The sequence below is a fragment of the Tenrec ecaudatus genome, chromosome 4, assembly GCF_050624435.1.
Source record: "Tenrec ecaudatus isolate mTenEca1 chromosome 4, mTenEca1.hap1, whole genome shotgun sequence".
Taxonomy (NCBI): domain Eukaryota; kingdom Metazoa; phylum Chordata; class Mammalia; order Afrosoricida; family Tenrecidae; genus Tenrec; species Tenrec ecaudatus.
In genome coordinates, this window is record NC_134533.1 from 104,311,313 (window position 1) to 104,327,357 (window position 16,045).

A 16,045-nucleotide genomic window follows, 5' to 3' on the forward strand; every position below is an offset into this window, starting at 1 on the left:
TCAATGCAGAAAGACATGTAGATCTCATGACGGTGAGCCCGAGCTTACGTTACCAAGCAAACACTGACATCTTAATGTATAAATGGAAGACTTTATATTTAAAGAATGTTGAAGTCATTAGATTATATTTGAATAAAGAGCAAAGTACACACAACTGACTACTCTCAAATACCAACAAATGGCTCAATAGAGCCATCCAAACACAATGAAATAACATCAACAATTACCTATTAGCACGAGTCCTTTGTAAAGCAGTCCTATTTAATAAAAATGTTAGGCTGGGTAACAGTAGAAATTTCTGGTACTAGCTTTTGTAACATTAACTGTGGCAATTTACAAAAGTTATTCAATCTTACATAATTCAGATTCTTCAACAAAACTAAACTGCTATTTACCCATTATCATCTAGAAAAATCACAATAAATATATTTTCACATTGTAAGAGATACATACATACATACATACATATGATGAAGGGGCTTAAAATGGAATTAAAACATAATAGAAATTTTCCACAAACTCTTTGAAGCCCCTTTGTATATCTAAATATCACTGCCATTGATTTGGTCCCTAAGAACTGTCTCACGGTGGTTTCAAGGCTACAAATCTTCCTGGAAGCAGACTGCTAAACCTTTCTCCAACAAAGCAACTAGGTGATTCAAAGTACCAGCCTGTCTAATAGCAGCCAAATGCTTAACCATTGCACTGAAAAGATGATTAATTTATCCATTTACCTATCTATACACACACATTATGGAAATTGATGAGCATACTTTCTTTTTCAAGAAGCATATCTCCTTTTTCAAGCTATTTGGATTACTTTCTTTTTCACAATTATCTAGAAGATATTAAAACATAAAAAATTCTATTATCCAAAGATAATCAAGTTCATACTAAGCATGAGATACCTAGATTTATTAACCTAATTATAAGAGATACTATTAAATATTTCATAATAAAAATACAGAAATGAAGATAATTTGAATTTCACACTTACAAAGGATGAATAAAAATAATAAATGAAAGAAATAGGATTGAGAAAAAAAAGAAATAGGATTGTTTTACATATCTATATATTTAATCCTATTACATTCATTTATTATCTACTAGATACATACAAAGAGGAGCCCTGGTGGCAGAGTGGCTTCCTGTTGGGCTGCTAAGCACAAGGACAGCTGTCTGAAACCACCAGCTGCTTGAGGAGAGAAAGATGAGGCTTTCTCCCCTCATCAAGAGTACGGTCTCAGAAACCCACAGTGGCCGTTCCCTCTTATCCTAGAGGGTCACTATGACTCAGCATGAACTCAATGGTAGTAAGCTTGGTTTTGAGATATATACAAACAATCCTACATCATGTGTGTGTAAATGGTAGTAAGCTTGGTTTTGAGATATATACAAACAATCCTACATCATGTGTGTGTTTATGCTATATCTATATGGCGGGGGGGGGGGGGGGGGGGGGGGAGGTCAGATGCTCACAGGCATCCTCCATGAGGGCGATCAGTTGCCAGACTGCAGTAGGCCCCACTCCCTGCTGTTAAGGACAATGGATGCCTGCAGACATCTATTTGGTTCCAGTAGGTGGGTTTACACCCTACTGATAATGGTTCCTATGGACATCCAGAGAACAGGTCAAAGTTAAGCTGCCATCCTAAACCTAGGACCCGCCCATGTTGTCACATGGATACCCCCAATCCCTCCTCTTCCTATTGCCTGGATATCCCTAGACCACCCCCTCTCACTGCTGTGTACTATAGTGCAGCCCCTTCCTGTGACATGACTAGAAAGAAACGTCGCCGACTAGAAACAGTATCACTCTTGCTGTCCATCACAACTGTTCCTACATCCCTAGTTCCTCCCTGCTGTTGCTCCTAAAAGACTATGTGCTTGTTTTTCACAGCTATTCACACATCTATAATCAATGACATTTTAATAATCTATTCAATAATTTCCCCCCACTAATGTATAAGCTCCATAAAAGCAATAATCAAGTCATCCTCTTGTACCTCTGTATTCGCAGTAAGAGAATGTTCTACAATGAATAAAATTAGTTAGCAATTGTTAGCTGTATAAACAGAGTCTAGTACATAACTACTCCTGACTTGTTCCTTCTCTCCAGAAATCACTAAGCGAAAGATGTACTGAAATTTAAGACATTTTCTGTGAAAATATGGATCATTACGTTATCCTAAGGATTGGTAAATTATAGCCTACGGGCCAAAATAGGCAAGTATTCTGTTTTAATAAATAAAATATTGTTGTAATTAGCCATACCCATTTATTTTTTTTATTTTTGTTTACCCATTTATTTCAGTATTGGATCTGGCTAGTTAGGGTCACAAAGAATTTACAATAGAAAGCCCAAAATATTTACTATCAGGACCTTTACAGAAAAAGTTCATCCCGGAGCAACCATGAAACATACAACTTTTCTCTAGTTCCTTACAAATCTGGCTAGACCAGAGGATGTACACTGGTACAGATAGGAGCCAGAAACACAGGGAATCCAGGGTGGATGATCCCTTCAGGACCAGTGCAGAGAGTGGTGATACCAGGAGGGTGGAAGGAGGGTAGGGTGAAAGGGGGAACCAATTACAAGGATCTACATATAACCTCCTCCCTGGGGGACGGACAACAGCAAAGTGGGTGAAGGGAGACATCAGACAGTGTAAGACATGACAAAATAATAATTTATAAATTATCAAGGGTTCATGAGGGAAGGTGGGAGAGAGAAGGGAGGAGGAAATGAGGAGCTGTTGGCAGGGGCTTACGTGGAGAGCAAATGCTCTGAGAATGATGAGGACAATGAATGTACAAATGTGCTTTACACAACTGATGTATGCGTGGATTGTGATGAGTTGTATGAGCCCCTAATAAAATGATTTTAAAAAGAAAGTTTGTCCACACCTTTCCAGACTCACTAACTTCCAACTACTAATAAAAACTATATAGCAATTGAGTTTTTGTGGTCTTTTCATGAAGATATTTTATGTATCTAAATTATACAACAAAGATATTACTAGCTCTGAAAATGCAATAACTTAACTATTTTAGTACATACATTCTTAAGAGTGAGGACATAAGGAAGTGGTCAACACTCTTAAGTACTTTGATTTTACTTTTAGCATTACTTCACAATTTTAGCAGAACTTATTTCCAGTATTACACTTACAAAAAGAAATTGCCACTATGGTGAGGTTAATTAGTAGTGTTGATAAAAAAATTACTAGTCTTGGTTAAAAAAATAATTCAAACAATGCCAAATCAGCATTTCCATAGCAACCTACAACTATTGGCTCTGTCCTATTGCATACAGGTTGAGCTGACATTGCTTTGCATATTCAAAAAACAAAAACATCTTTATGCTTTTTAATGAGAAAATGTCTAATGCAATTCAAGTCTATCCTGTTTATATACAAAGCAATCAGAACAAACAAACAAAATAGGCAGAAAAATTGGTACAACTGGCGAAAAGGAAGAAAGGGTGATGTTTAATGTGTTGTTAACCAAATTAGCAATTCTATCACATAGTGCAAAGGAAACAATTTGCTTGGACACCCAATGTCAAAATGTTAATATAATACAAATTCTAAAGTATATAAATTGGAAAATTAATACTTTCTTTAAAATCTAAATTGTATTTGGACCAGTTGCATACACAATAGTTTGTTCAGTTTATAGATGGACTTATTTCTATCAGTTCTGACTTATGTCTGCTGAGAAATAGTAGAAGAATATCTATCTAAATCATGGAAAGAATAAAAGTGCAAACATTTACCTGGGTAAACTATTGCTTAAAAAATCATACAAGTCTTTATAGAACGAAGTTATCAAAAACAGTGAGGCCACTGTTAGGACAAATCCTCCATCTAGGTCTAGGTCTGCGTTTCTGAAGCTGGTGTTTCCATCTCCCTAACCCTTCCCCCAAAAATGCTACCTCTTTCGGTTTGCACATGATCAAAATGGTAGTACTGGCGTCCAGGAGGGATTCAACTTGTGTTACTTTTAAATGTTGAGTTTGGGGGAAAAAAGAAGTCTGGATTTCTTTTATCTTAATCCTGCAGACATAGTTTTGCCTTAGTGAATGAGGGTGATTGAAATTTCTGTCATTTATCTAACCCTCAGTGTTTTCTTAAATAGTATTCAGTTATTTAATCTGTGTAAGTGATCATACCATGTATTTTAGTCTAAGCAGCTTTATATATATATATATATATATATATATATCTGAAAGTGTATGGAGGGGGGTTGGATCGGAGACCCAAAGCCCATCTGTGGACAATGAAACATCTCCCCCACAGAGGGGTCGCAGGGAGGGGATGAGTCGATCAAGGTGCAGTAGAGCACTAATGGGTCACGCAATCTACCTCTGATCCCTGGAGGCCTCCTCACAGCCCCACCCCCACCCCACACCCCAGTATCATGACCCCAGTGCTGCTTCCCAATCTAGACGGGAGCACGTGAAAAGGGACAGGCAAGAGATAAAACTCACAACACATGGAACCCAGGAACAGGAATGGGAATAGAGATACCAAAAGGGTAGGGGGAAGGTGGGGAGATGGGGAGGGAGGTGGGCACCGATCACAATGAAGGGCACATAACCACACACCCCCATCCAGGGGGAAGAACAACAGAAACGAGAGGGGAAGGGAGGCAGTGGTCAGTGTGAGATTTGAAAATAATTAACAATCTACAATCTAACAAGGGGCGGGTTGCGAGGCTGGGGGAGGAAGGAGGGGAAAAAAGAGAAGCCGATCCCAAGGGCTCAATGGAAAGTAAATGTCTAGAAAAGAACGATGGAATATATGTACTAATATATCAGATAGAATTGATGTATGGATTGTCACAAGAGTTCTAACAGTCCCCAATAAAATGATTAAAAAAGAAAGTGTGTGTATTTACATATATATACACTTTCCTAACTAAAAAATCCATTGCTGTCGAGGCAATGTCAACTCAAGACTTACAGAATAGGGTAGACCTGTCTCAATGAGTTTCTGAGACTACACCTCTTTGGGGGAGTAGAAAGTCCCATCTTTCTCCCTAGGAACGAATGGTGGTTTCAAACTGCTGACCTGTGGTGAGCATCTCAACTCATAACCACTACGCCACCAGGGCTCCAGTCCTTCTCAATAGTACTTAAAAATCTATAGCATTGGCTAGATCAATAATACTATTATTAGTATCGCTAAATAAATGTTTCATGGAGGTTACTTAAATTATTTCTCATAAGTGACAATGCTGTCTCTACAGTGAACCAGGGATCTATACAAACTTCAGATATACGAATGGATTTTTACATTTAATTGTAGCCCTCAATCTAAGAACAATTACTTCTTACAATGTGGCTCTGCTCAATACTTGCCCTCATGAGTAATCACTAAAGACACAGGCGGTACAGCAACGTGTGGTGAGATTACCAGGGAGTGCCCACTGAGCACAAAGAAGAGTGCCTGGGCTTGTCTCCTAAGTGAGGTGTCAGTGAAGTCACACAGAAGAAGCAGCCACGTGACCCACGGACTGTAAATAACAGAACCCAAGATCAGAACAGGGGATTTGTAGTAGAGCTTAAATTTCAAATGCCTGCCTTGCAGAAGGCGATGGATGGCGTTGAAAGTCCGAAATCCATTTGTAGAGCTCCAGTAGGGCCTCCCTCAGACCACTGCCTAGGATGTGAAGTCGTACCATCAGACAGAGTGCGCCGGGAAACAGATGACTACATATATATATATTTAGTTAGGTTAAAATGTAACATATTATCATTTGTTTTCCCTTTTGACCCATTTTTCATTTGTTCTAGTTTCTATTATTTTCTACTTTCTTTTGGGTTGAGTTTTTTCTGTTGTATTTTTTTTCATTGAGATGTTTTTTGTATGATATTCCTTATATGAAATCCTGGACAGGTAATCCATAGAGACAGTAACTAGATTCATAGTTCCTTAGGGTTATAGCAGGGGAGGTTGGGATAATTGGGAACTAATAATAAAGGGTACAAGAATGAGGAAAATGCTCTAAAATTGATTGTGGTGATGATGACTGCACAATTCTTTTTAATAAATTTAAATCATTGAATTTGTAATGGTACATAAATTATATGCAACTAAAACTTTAAAAATGTAGGGAGAGAATTGGTTATAAAAGGGCATGAGAACAATGTTAAAATTTCAAAGACTGAAATGTTATAAGAAGACATGTTGTGTTTTGTCACTGAGTCAAACCACTGTCAAAGTTCCTCATCAAACTAAAAGCTTACAACCTGTACATTTATGCTTCAATAAAAATTAGAATTTGAAAATGAAGTCTGAAGGGGCAAGACCAGAATTGTAGGGTAGATGGGATAAAGATTCCCAATAAAAGAAAATTCTCAAAGGGCAACCATTAGCTAATCTTGAAGAATGAGCAGGTATCGCTGTCATGACAGAAAAATGGCACAAATGTTTAAATAGTCAGTCAACATTACTTGAATAAAATTAACATTACAGTTCCTAGCAAGGATATTCTCTCTAGTACATATTGGGTTAGAAGAGTATTACTCAAATGGCATTTAATTCAGATTACCACATAAAGTGGTCCCTTGCTTAACATAGAAGCTATCATAAAGTAAGTTTTATTTTCCGGAATTGAATGTCCAGATCCTAGGAAATTCCTATTATTTCTCCCCAAATGAATACAGAATACAATTATGCTAAATTTGTCAGCTCCCATATAAGTCTTGGTGTTAGGAAGAATAACCAGTTTTTAACTCGAAATATACAAGTTGTTTATTTTACTCCTATATGACAGACACGTTGGTTACCTTTATTTTATAAATTCTCTTTTGAGGAGGCATTCATGAAGTTAAAAATATACATTACACATTTTAAAAAGTATACAATGAAAAATTTCACTCCTATTCCTGGCCTCCATATATTTAATCAAACCATACCACTATTCAAAAAGAAAGTAAGCACCGGTATCATAGAACAGGGATGGGCACACTTTTACTATACAGGATCAAGCACTAAAGATTTTTGGCTTTGTGGTCCAAACAGTCCCTGTCACAACTATGCAGCTTGGTAATTACAACATGAACGCAGCAGTAGACGATATGTAAAGGAACATAAATATGGCTGTGATCCAATAAAGCTTTATTTGCAAAAAAGAGATGGGAGCAAATTTTTTCCCATGGGGTCACAGTTTGCCAATCTTTCTTATACAGTTTAAGGACAATGCCTCTTTTTTTAAAATATTTTAAGTGTAGTATTTAAGAAGAGATTGGAACAAGAAATGTAAATTTGAAAATAAAAATTCATTCTGCCGAATATCCATAATAATGTAATAATATGTATCAGGGTGCTTCAAAAAGTTTGTGGAAAAATTGAAGGAAAGAAAACCGATTTTTTCCATGAACTTTTTGAAGCTCTCTTGTAATTTCAAAAAGGTAGACTTGAGATGATTGCCAAGATGAAACCACGATATATTACTCTAAGTGTTTTCTTCCACCTCTTGCTGACATACTGATGAGGAACTGAAGGAACAGTAGGGCAAGACAGATTGGTAACCCAACAGCGGCATATTACCAATCATTAATTCTGGCCTCAAACTTTCTTTTACATTGACTGTTACACTAAGTCTACAATGAATGGTCATGGCCAACATTAGAATTAAACTTCGTTCTATATTTACAAACAAACAGAATGAGTATTTCACTATCAATCCCTAAATGCCAATGTGCTTTACAAAGAATTAAAAATAATGAATCAAGATGAGAGAGATAATCAGCTTTTCATGCACTTGTAAAAGCAGTAAATTATTGCTAGCCTGAATAATCAGCTTCTCAAATGTCAAACTTAGCCTGTGAATATATCTTACCTTAGATGCCATTCGCATGAAAAGTTTGTTTTGGTCTCCTGCGGTTCCCATCTTCTCGTTTTTGACTAAATCGTTTAGGCTTAGATTATCATCATCATGAAAGTATCTGACTCTTTCTTGTTCCTCATGGGTTGAGGCCTATGGTAAAAAGAATAAATCATCACTGATTTAGGGAGAATGTAAGATCTGAAGTATTTGTAACAGACTAAAAATTTAATATCAAATATCAACTTCCCACCAATCGGTCCTTTCATTTCTCCCTAGCCCACATGCTTCCATGTGAAGGAGCTTGCACAAGGCTCACACTTCTTACTTCGTCCCATTTATCTCCTCTTCCACAGGGACAGAAGCATGGTATTTGTTTAATTATTAACTGATTGACAATTTAGGAAAAAAAAACAATTGTTCTATCTCCTTTCTCTCCCCTCTGATGTTCTCTTCCTTACAAGAACTCCCTACTTCTGTGGAGAAACCCTCCAATAATCTAGAGATGAAGAACATATAGCTAAAAGAGAGAAGTATTAACCAAACCCAATTATAGTTATTAAGCCCATATTCTCCAAACAGAAGTAAACCTAGCATTCGGATCCCCAGTCGTCCTACCAGATGTTTCCATGCCCAGATGGGAAAGAGAAAAGTGCTACTGATTTCCTCCCAGATCAATATTCCCAATGTTACGCTTATATTCCCTTACTCAAATGAGATGCAATCTTCAACTTCTCTGACATCTCTGGAACCATGGCTGTGATAGTTTCCCCAACATTACACCTCCTTTCTCTACTTCCCTAAACCCCACATTCCATAACTTCAATCACTCCCTGGTTATGAAGGTCAATTCCTGGCCCTTTTCCCTTTAATCATGCTCAGAGAGCAAACCTCAATATTGAATGAATGCTTTTACTTTCTTGTCTCTTAAGTGTAAACAGCTTAGTAACTTTAACTCAAAAAGGGCCCTCAATGCCATCTGGCCAAGGGTTTATAGATGCCGAATCAATTCTTTCTGTCATTTCCCATGACAAAGAATTCAAGCCTTCACTATTCTCTTGCATCAGCCCTCCTTCAACCTCCTAATTTCTCACATTCCAGTAGAGGAGCACCTATCCCGCCTCTTCTTTGTTTAGTGACTAATGTCTCTAACCACACAGCACTCACTAGAAAAATAATAAGCACTGAACACAAACAATCTCAATGATTACACCGTTTGTCCAAACAATTCCCATTTGATGAGCTTTCAAATTTAAAACAAAACCTTGAAAAATTCCATATATTGCTTTTGCCATCTCAAGAGCCTCGAGGGAGGCTGTAAACACGAATTGCTGGCATTGAAGTACGGGAAGCAAAGTCAGAGTTATGAAGGATCACAGCACTTTCATAATGACTTAAGACATCAATGTGTATACGCACTCCATGACCATGTCTCAGATAAGCTGCCGAATACAGGTAAAGGTGTGGGTCCCTACAAGCTAAGGTAAATATGTATAAAAGAAGTTTATGGATAAATAATGTGAGTAAAAAGTATACTAAAACTAAAATTGCCATACTTAAACATTCAAAATTTACAATTATATTTGAAAATGTACTTGAATGCTGACTGATTAAAGATTCTATGGAAATATCCTGATCAAAGAAAATCACAAAACAAAAAATTCAAATTTCACATAAAGGTTGGGTGAACCCTTAAAACTATTGTCTCTGGGAGAGGGAGAGGAAGAGGAAGGGGAAAGGAAGCAGTGTTAACAAACCCAGGGTCAAGGGAACAAGGGATCCAAAATCGGTGGTGAAGAGAGTCTAAGAGGCCTGGTAGGGCTTGATCAAGGGCAATGTAGCCAAGAGGAATTACTAAAACCCACATGAAGGCTGAGCATGCTAGCAGGATAAGAGGAAAGTAAAAGGAAACAGAGGAAAGAACTAGGAAGCAATCGGCATTTATAGAGGTCTAAATATAGGCGTGCACATATGTAAATATGTTTATATATGATGATGAAGAAATAGATCTATGTGCATATATTTATACGTTTAGTATTACGGTAGCAGATGGACACTGGGTCTCCATTCAATTACTACCTCAATGCAAGAACACTTTGTTCTATTAAACTGTCATTCTTTGATGCTCACTTCCCCGACACGATTGCTAAAGACAAAGCGAGCGCATAAGCAAATGTGGTGAAGAAAGCTGATGGTGCCCAGCTATCAAAAGATATAGTGCCTGGGGTCTTAAAGGCTTGAAGGTAAACAAGTGGCCATCTAGTTCAGAAGCAACAAAGCCCACATGGAAGAAGCACACCAGCCTGTGTGGTAACAAGGTGTCAACCGGATCAGGTATCAGGCGTCAAAGAACAAAAAAATCTTATCATTGTGAATGAGCAAGAGTGCGGCATGGAAACCAAAGCCCATCTGTAGGCAACTGGATATCCCCTTACAGAAGGGAAACGGGAAGGAGACGAACCAGTCAGGGTGCAGGGTAGCAATGATGAAACATACAACTTTCCTCTAGTTCTTTAATGCTTCCAAATCTTCTCCCCTCCCCCCTACAACTACCATGATCCCAATTCTACCTTAAAAATCCAGCTAGTGATCCTTGAACCAAAAAAAAAAAAAATACAGCTAGATCAGAGCATGTACACTGGTACAGATAGGAACTGGGAACACAAGGAATCCAGGACAGATGAGCCCTTCAGGACCAGTGGTGAGTGGCAATACTGAGGAGGGTGGAGGGAAGGTGGGGTAGAAAGGGGAAACTGATTGCAAAGATCTACATATATCCCTCTCCCTGGGGGAAGAACAACAGAAAAGTGGGTGAAGGGAGACATCAGACAGTGTAAGATATGACAAAACAATAATAATTTATAAATTTTCAAGGGTTCATGTGGGATTGGGGGCAGGGAGGGAGGGGAAAAATGAGGAGCTGATACCAAGGGCGCAAGTAAAAAGCAAATGTTTTGAGCATGATGATGGCAACAAATGTACAAATGTGCTTGACCAATGGATGAATGTATGGATTGTGATAAGATTTGGACCAGCCTCTAATAAAATGAATTTTAAAAGAAAACAATGAAAACAAAATAAGAGGTAATGGAATTTTTCCATGAAAAAAAACCAAACTATTGTCTCAAGATTATCTTAAAACTGAAGTCAAAAATATTCTCTGACGTCTTCTTAAGACCAAAATAACAGTTTCGTGCGACTAATGCCTGCCATGATCATGGTGCTCCTGAAGAGCTGTCTGTAGTGCATGAATGGGTCACAGCAACTGAAAAGGCAGCTATGGCCATGGCAAAGAACACCGCAGAAAAAGCGGGTGAGCAGGGCTGTACAACTCAGAGAATAATGCCACTAAATGGTAGAGAAATTGATAAACTGGTGTGTTTTGCTGTGTATATTCTTTTTTTATTCTTATTAAAAGATCGTTTTATTGAGAGCTTTTACAACTCTTGTAACAATCCACAAGTCAATTGTATCCAGCATATTTGTATGTATGCTGCCATCACTCTTTTCTAGATATTGACTTTCTACTTAGTCCTTCGTATAAGCTCCTCTTCCCTCCCCAACCCTCATGACCCCGTGATAAATTATAAATTATTATTTTCATATCCTACACCAACCATCGTTTCTTAACAATAATCATTAAATGAAAAATTGTTAAAAGTAATCCATTTAAAAAGGATATGCACGTAAGGGTAAATCAAGTTGCAAAGCATAAAAACGCATCTATACACACACATGCACCACCATTTTTTGTGGCACAATTAGGTGCCTCCGCTTGCACTCGAGTATATAAGTAGTCGCAGTAGATGACTTTGTAAAGAAATGATAAAGGATGAAAGGAGTGACAAATTCTAATATTCTCTAACGTGTGCAACAGAAAGTACATTTTAGAAAATATTTTGAAGTCGCCTGATGCAAAGAAAGCTCCTAGGATTGGGGAGAAAAAGGAATTTTGAGTTAACAGGGACAAAAAGTTAAACATACTATGAGTCTCCTCCTGCTCCCTGCTTTGGATCCCGGAGTTGTCCGAGCGCTCACAGGCCACACTGTTCCAGACGGGTCTGTTCTGACAAGGACCACCTCTTGCTGGTCTTCACTCTGGGAAAGATTTAGAAACAACGTTTTAAATTATTGTCAAGCGTAGAGAATGTTTACATTGAATAGCAAGGAGAATGCAAGAAGGAATCTGGCTTTTAAATATTAAGGACTGCTTATGTCTCCTGTCTTAATTACAAGCTATAACATGACCACACTGTACAAGGACCATAATCTTTTCAGGAAATATGAGGGCACTTCAAAAAGTTCAGAGGAAAATGGAATTAAAAGATCATGGAATTCCCACAAACCTTTTGAAGCCTCCTTGGTAGGTGTGGAGGCGCTCTGGTGGCCCTGCTAAGAATTAGACCGCTAACAACAAGGTCAGTGGTTCAAACCCACCACGAGCTCTGGGAGATGAAGATATCCGGGAATGAACCTTCCCTACTGGCAACTATAGCATGGTGTGAGAGAATTGTCTTTCCTCCCAAATGATGGATCATTTCTACAGTAACAAAGAATTGTATTTACCTGTAAAAGGCACATCAGGGCTGCTGATCTGTGAATTTCCATGTAATTCAATCTATATAAAACTTAGCTAAGCTTAAAAGTCTAGTATTATAAAATTGAGGTGAACTAGAAATACTGAGTAAATAATAAGCTTTAAAAATCATATTAACAAAGAACATTGTACTTACTTAAGAACCTTTCTCAGATCAGCAAATGGTCTTTTGCTCAAATTCAGCCTTTTGTTTTGTTTGTGTTTTTTATATTATTAAGTAATTTAACAAAACCAAAAGAATACTATGTAATGACATGTGCATATTATAAAGTCCTGATTTAGGTATCCATAACTATAGTTTCACAGAAACACAAGCACCCTCCATCCATTTAGGTACTGTCTGTCTCAGTCCACTTTTACACTACAATAATAGAGTTGAAGAGTTGCAACAATGAGACTAAAAATACTGACAACAAAATTTTGCCCATAATATAAGAGAGATATATTTTCCCTTTGGCAATTGAACCATTACATTATGCTTCCTTTTCGCTTTCAATTAGATTCATTAACCTTTCAAATAAATTAGTTGGTTACACTTCCCACCTCACTTTCCCTTACTCTATGGGAGCGGTTCTAAACCTTCCTCATGCCTCAACCCTTTAGTACAGTTCCTCATGTTGTGGTGACCCCCCCAGCCATAAAATTATTTTCATTGTTACTTTATAACTGTAATTTTGTACTGTTATGAACTGGGTGACCCATGAGAAAGGGACGTTCAACCCCCAAAGGGATCGCAACTCACAGGTTGAGAACCGCTGCCTCTGGTATTTCTAACTAAGCACACAAGTTATCTCATACTGCCCTAAAATTAAGCTTCATTTCAGTCACTATAACCCTTTCTTGTGGTTGTTGCGAATTGCCAAATTCGACTCACGGTGACCTGACATCTACAGAGTAGAACAGCTCCATAGGGTTTCCCAGGCTTGTGTAACCTCTCAGAAGCTTACTGCGATGCACATTGAAGGAGCTTCTAAGTGCACTGCGACCCGTGTGGATAGTAGTCAAGTGCTTACCCTACTTTTCCAATTCAGTCCATTGATCAATAAATGGTGACCATAAAGTAAAATGTAGTACTCATGTACCCCTTTGCAAGAAGCTCCTGAAAAATATGAGGGGCTCCAAAAAGTTCATGGGAAAAATATTTTTAATTGCATTTCTCCATGAACTTTTTGAAAGCCCTCCGACAGTCTAGTAAAGTGAAGACGTAAGACACAGAATACAGGAGACCCAATACAGAAGACAAGCAAAGACAATTCCCCAGGTGATGGCGCTGGGAAATGACAAGAGAACAAGCTGTCCACAAGACCGCAAGAATAATCAGTACATTATGAGCAAGAAGTCAAAATACCGCCAGGAGGAATCCTTCCCTTCCAGGGCTTAGAATACATTTTAATGAACTGTCAGGAAATCCAGCAATGAAAACCAGACAAACGGCGGGGCGACGGAAGGGAATGGAAAAAAGTTTAAAAAGTAAATATGGATGTTAATAAAAATAATTTTAAATAAAAGGGCAATTATATATACTATTTGGCAAGCAATGTCTGTTCGCAGACACTGTTTAAAAAGAAATATGGAGCTAAAAGTCAGAAGAACTGCTTAACTACAATTGAGCTGGAAGGTCTCAAAAGAGTCATGGTATTAATATTCTTGGAAACTGGTCTTTTAGCACTACTTGTATAAAATATATTGATTAAAATATAAAGAAAAAATCTAAATGTTTAAAACAATTCTTATGTTTTGGAAATAAACCTAATTGTTCTATCAGATCAGATTTTTGTAACTATTTTTTCCATGATTCTAGTGGCTCAAGCTAGACTTCTTTAAGTATGACATAATTAAATAGGATCTATTTCAATTTTAATATTTTAAATTATAAAAGGTTAACATGCAGCTGTTATTTAGATTTTTTAATAAATCATACAACTCTTATCACAATCCATACATACATCAATTGAGTAAAGCACCCTTATACATTTGTTGCCCTCATCATTCTCAAAATTTGCCTTCCACTTGGGTTCCTGGAATCAGCTCATTTTCCTTTTGTCCCAATCCCTCCCTCCCCGCTCCCCCATCCCTCATGAACCCTTAAGAACTTATAAATTATTACTCTATCCTATCTTACACTGCCCGGCATCTCCCCTGACCCACTTTCTGTTGCCCATCCCCCAGAGAGGAGGTTACATGTAGATCCCCGAGATCGGTTCCCCCTTTTTACACCCCCTTCCCTCCCGGTATCGCCACACTAACCGCTGGTCCTGAGGGGTTCATCCATCCTAGATTCTGTGTGTTTCCAGATCCCTACTGCACTGCTGTGCATCCTCTGGTCTAACCAGATTCGCAAGGTAAATTTGGATCATGGTAATTAGTGGGGGGGGGAGCGTTCAAGAACTAGAGAAAGTTTTTGAGTTCCATTGTTGCTACACTGAGCCCTGAGTGACTCATCTCCTCCCCACTACCCCTCTGCAAGGGATGTCCAGCTGTCTACAGATGGGCATTGGGTCCCCATCACGCACTCCCTCTCATTCACGGTGATTCCCCCCCCCCACCTTTGTTGTTTGAAACCTGGTCCCCTCGGCCCTTCATGATCACACATGTTGGTGTGCTGCTTCCATGTGGGCTTTGTTGCTTCTGGGCTAGATGGCCGCTTGTTTACTTTCAAGGCTTTAAGTCCCCAGACGCTTTATCTCTCAATAGCTGGGCACCATCAGCCTTTTTCACTACACTTACTTGTGCACACATTAGTCTTCAGCGTTTATGTGGGGAAGGTGATCACACAATGATGGTTTTTGTTTTTTGGTGTCTGCTACCTGGTCTGTTCAATACCTTGTATTCACTTAGGCTTTGTGCTTCTTCTCTGTGGGCTTTGTTGCTTCTGAGCTAGATGGCTGCTTATTTGCCTTCAAGCCTTTAAGACCCCAGACGCTATATCTTTTTGATAGCCAGGCACCATCAGCTTTCTTCACCACGTTTGCTTATGTACACATCTGTCTTCAGTGATCATGTTGGGAAGGTGGGGAGTTGTTAGATTTTTTAAAGCTTTTTAAAATTTAAATTTTTTTAAATTTAGATTTTTAAAAGAATTGCTATCATGTCTAATTATGCCAAAGGCATACTACAAAAGAGTAAGCTGTTCATTACATATAATAACTCAGTCCAGGCACCAAGTAGACCGAACATGAAGCATTCCATTCACCAAAATGGGGACCCTAGCTCAAGGTAATTTTTAAAATTTGTACAAAGACAAGCATGTATCTGCCAGTAGCTCTTTGCAATCCCATGCAGGCAGCACACGAGCTTGGGGCAAGCCTGGCTGCAACTTGTCACCAAGGTGCCGTGTATGCTCACCCTCCTCTTTCCTTGACCAGCTTCTCAGAGGCTTGTCTAACTTACTAGTTCATTCGAAGAATCAATTTTGTTGTGCATTTTCTTAAATCACTTCTACATGGAACACAGGGCAGATTAGCGCCCCTCCCCCCCAAGGGCAAGTAAGGGGATAAATGATACCATGAAGTGGGAAGAAAAGGGGAAAAATGGGGGAACCGATTTCAAGGATCTACATATAACACCACCACCTCTACCACCTCACCCTGTATGAACAACAGAAACATGAGT

The 16,045-nt window shown here is 38.4% G+C and overlaps 1 protein-coding gene across 1 annotated transcript in view; it reads right to left on the reverse strand.

Annotated features, from left to right (window-relative positions):
• Positions 1-16,045, reverse strand: part of CWF19L2 (CWF19 like cell cycle control factor 2) — a 92,929-nt gene that overhangs the window by 34,006 nt on the left and 42,878 nt on the right. The window contains exons 11-12 of the mRNA XM_075546544.1: positions 11,821-11,934; positions 7,852-7,989 (exon numbers count right to left, since the gene is read on the reverse strand). Of these exons, the coding sequence (XP_075402659.1) occupies positions 7,852-7,989; positions 11,821-11,934 (252 nt within the window). The remainder of the gene's footprint in view (positions 1-7,851; positions 7,990-11,820; positions 11,935-16,045) is intronic.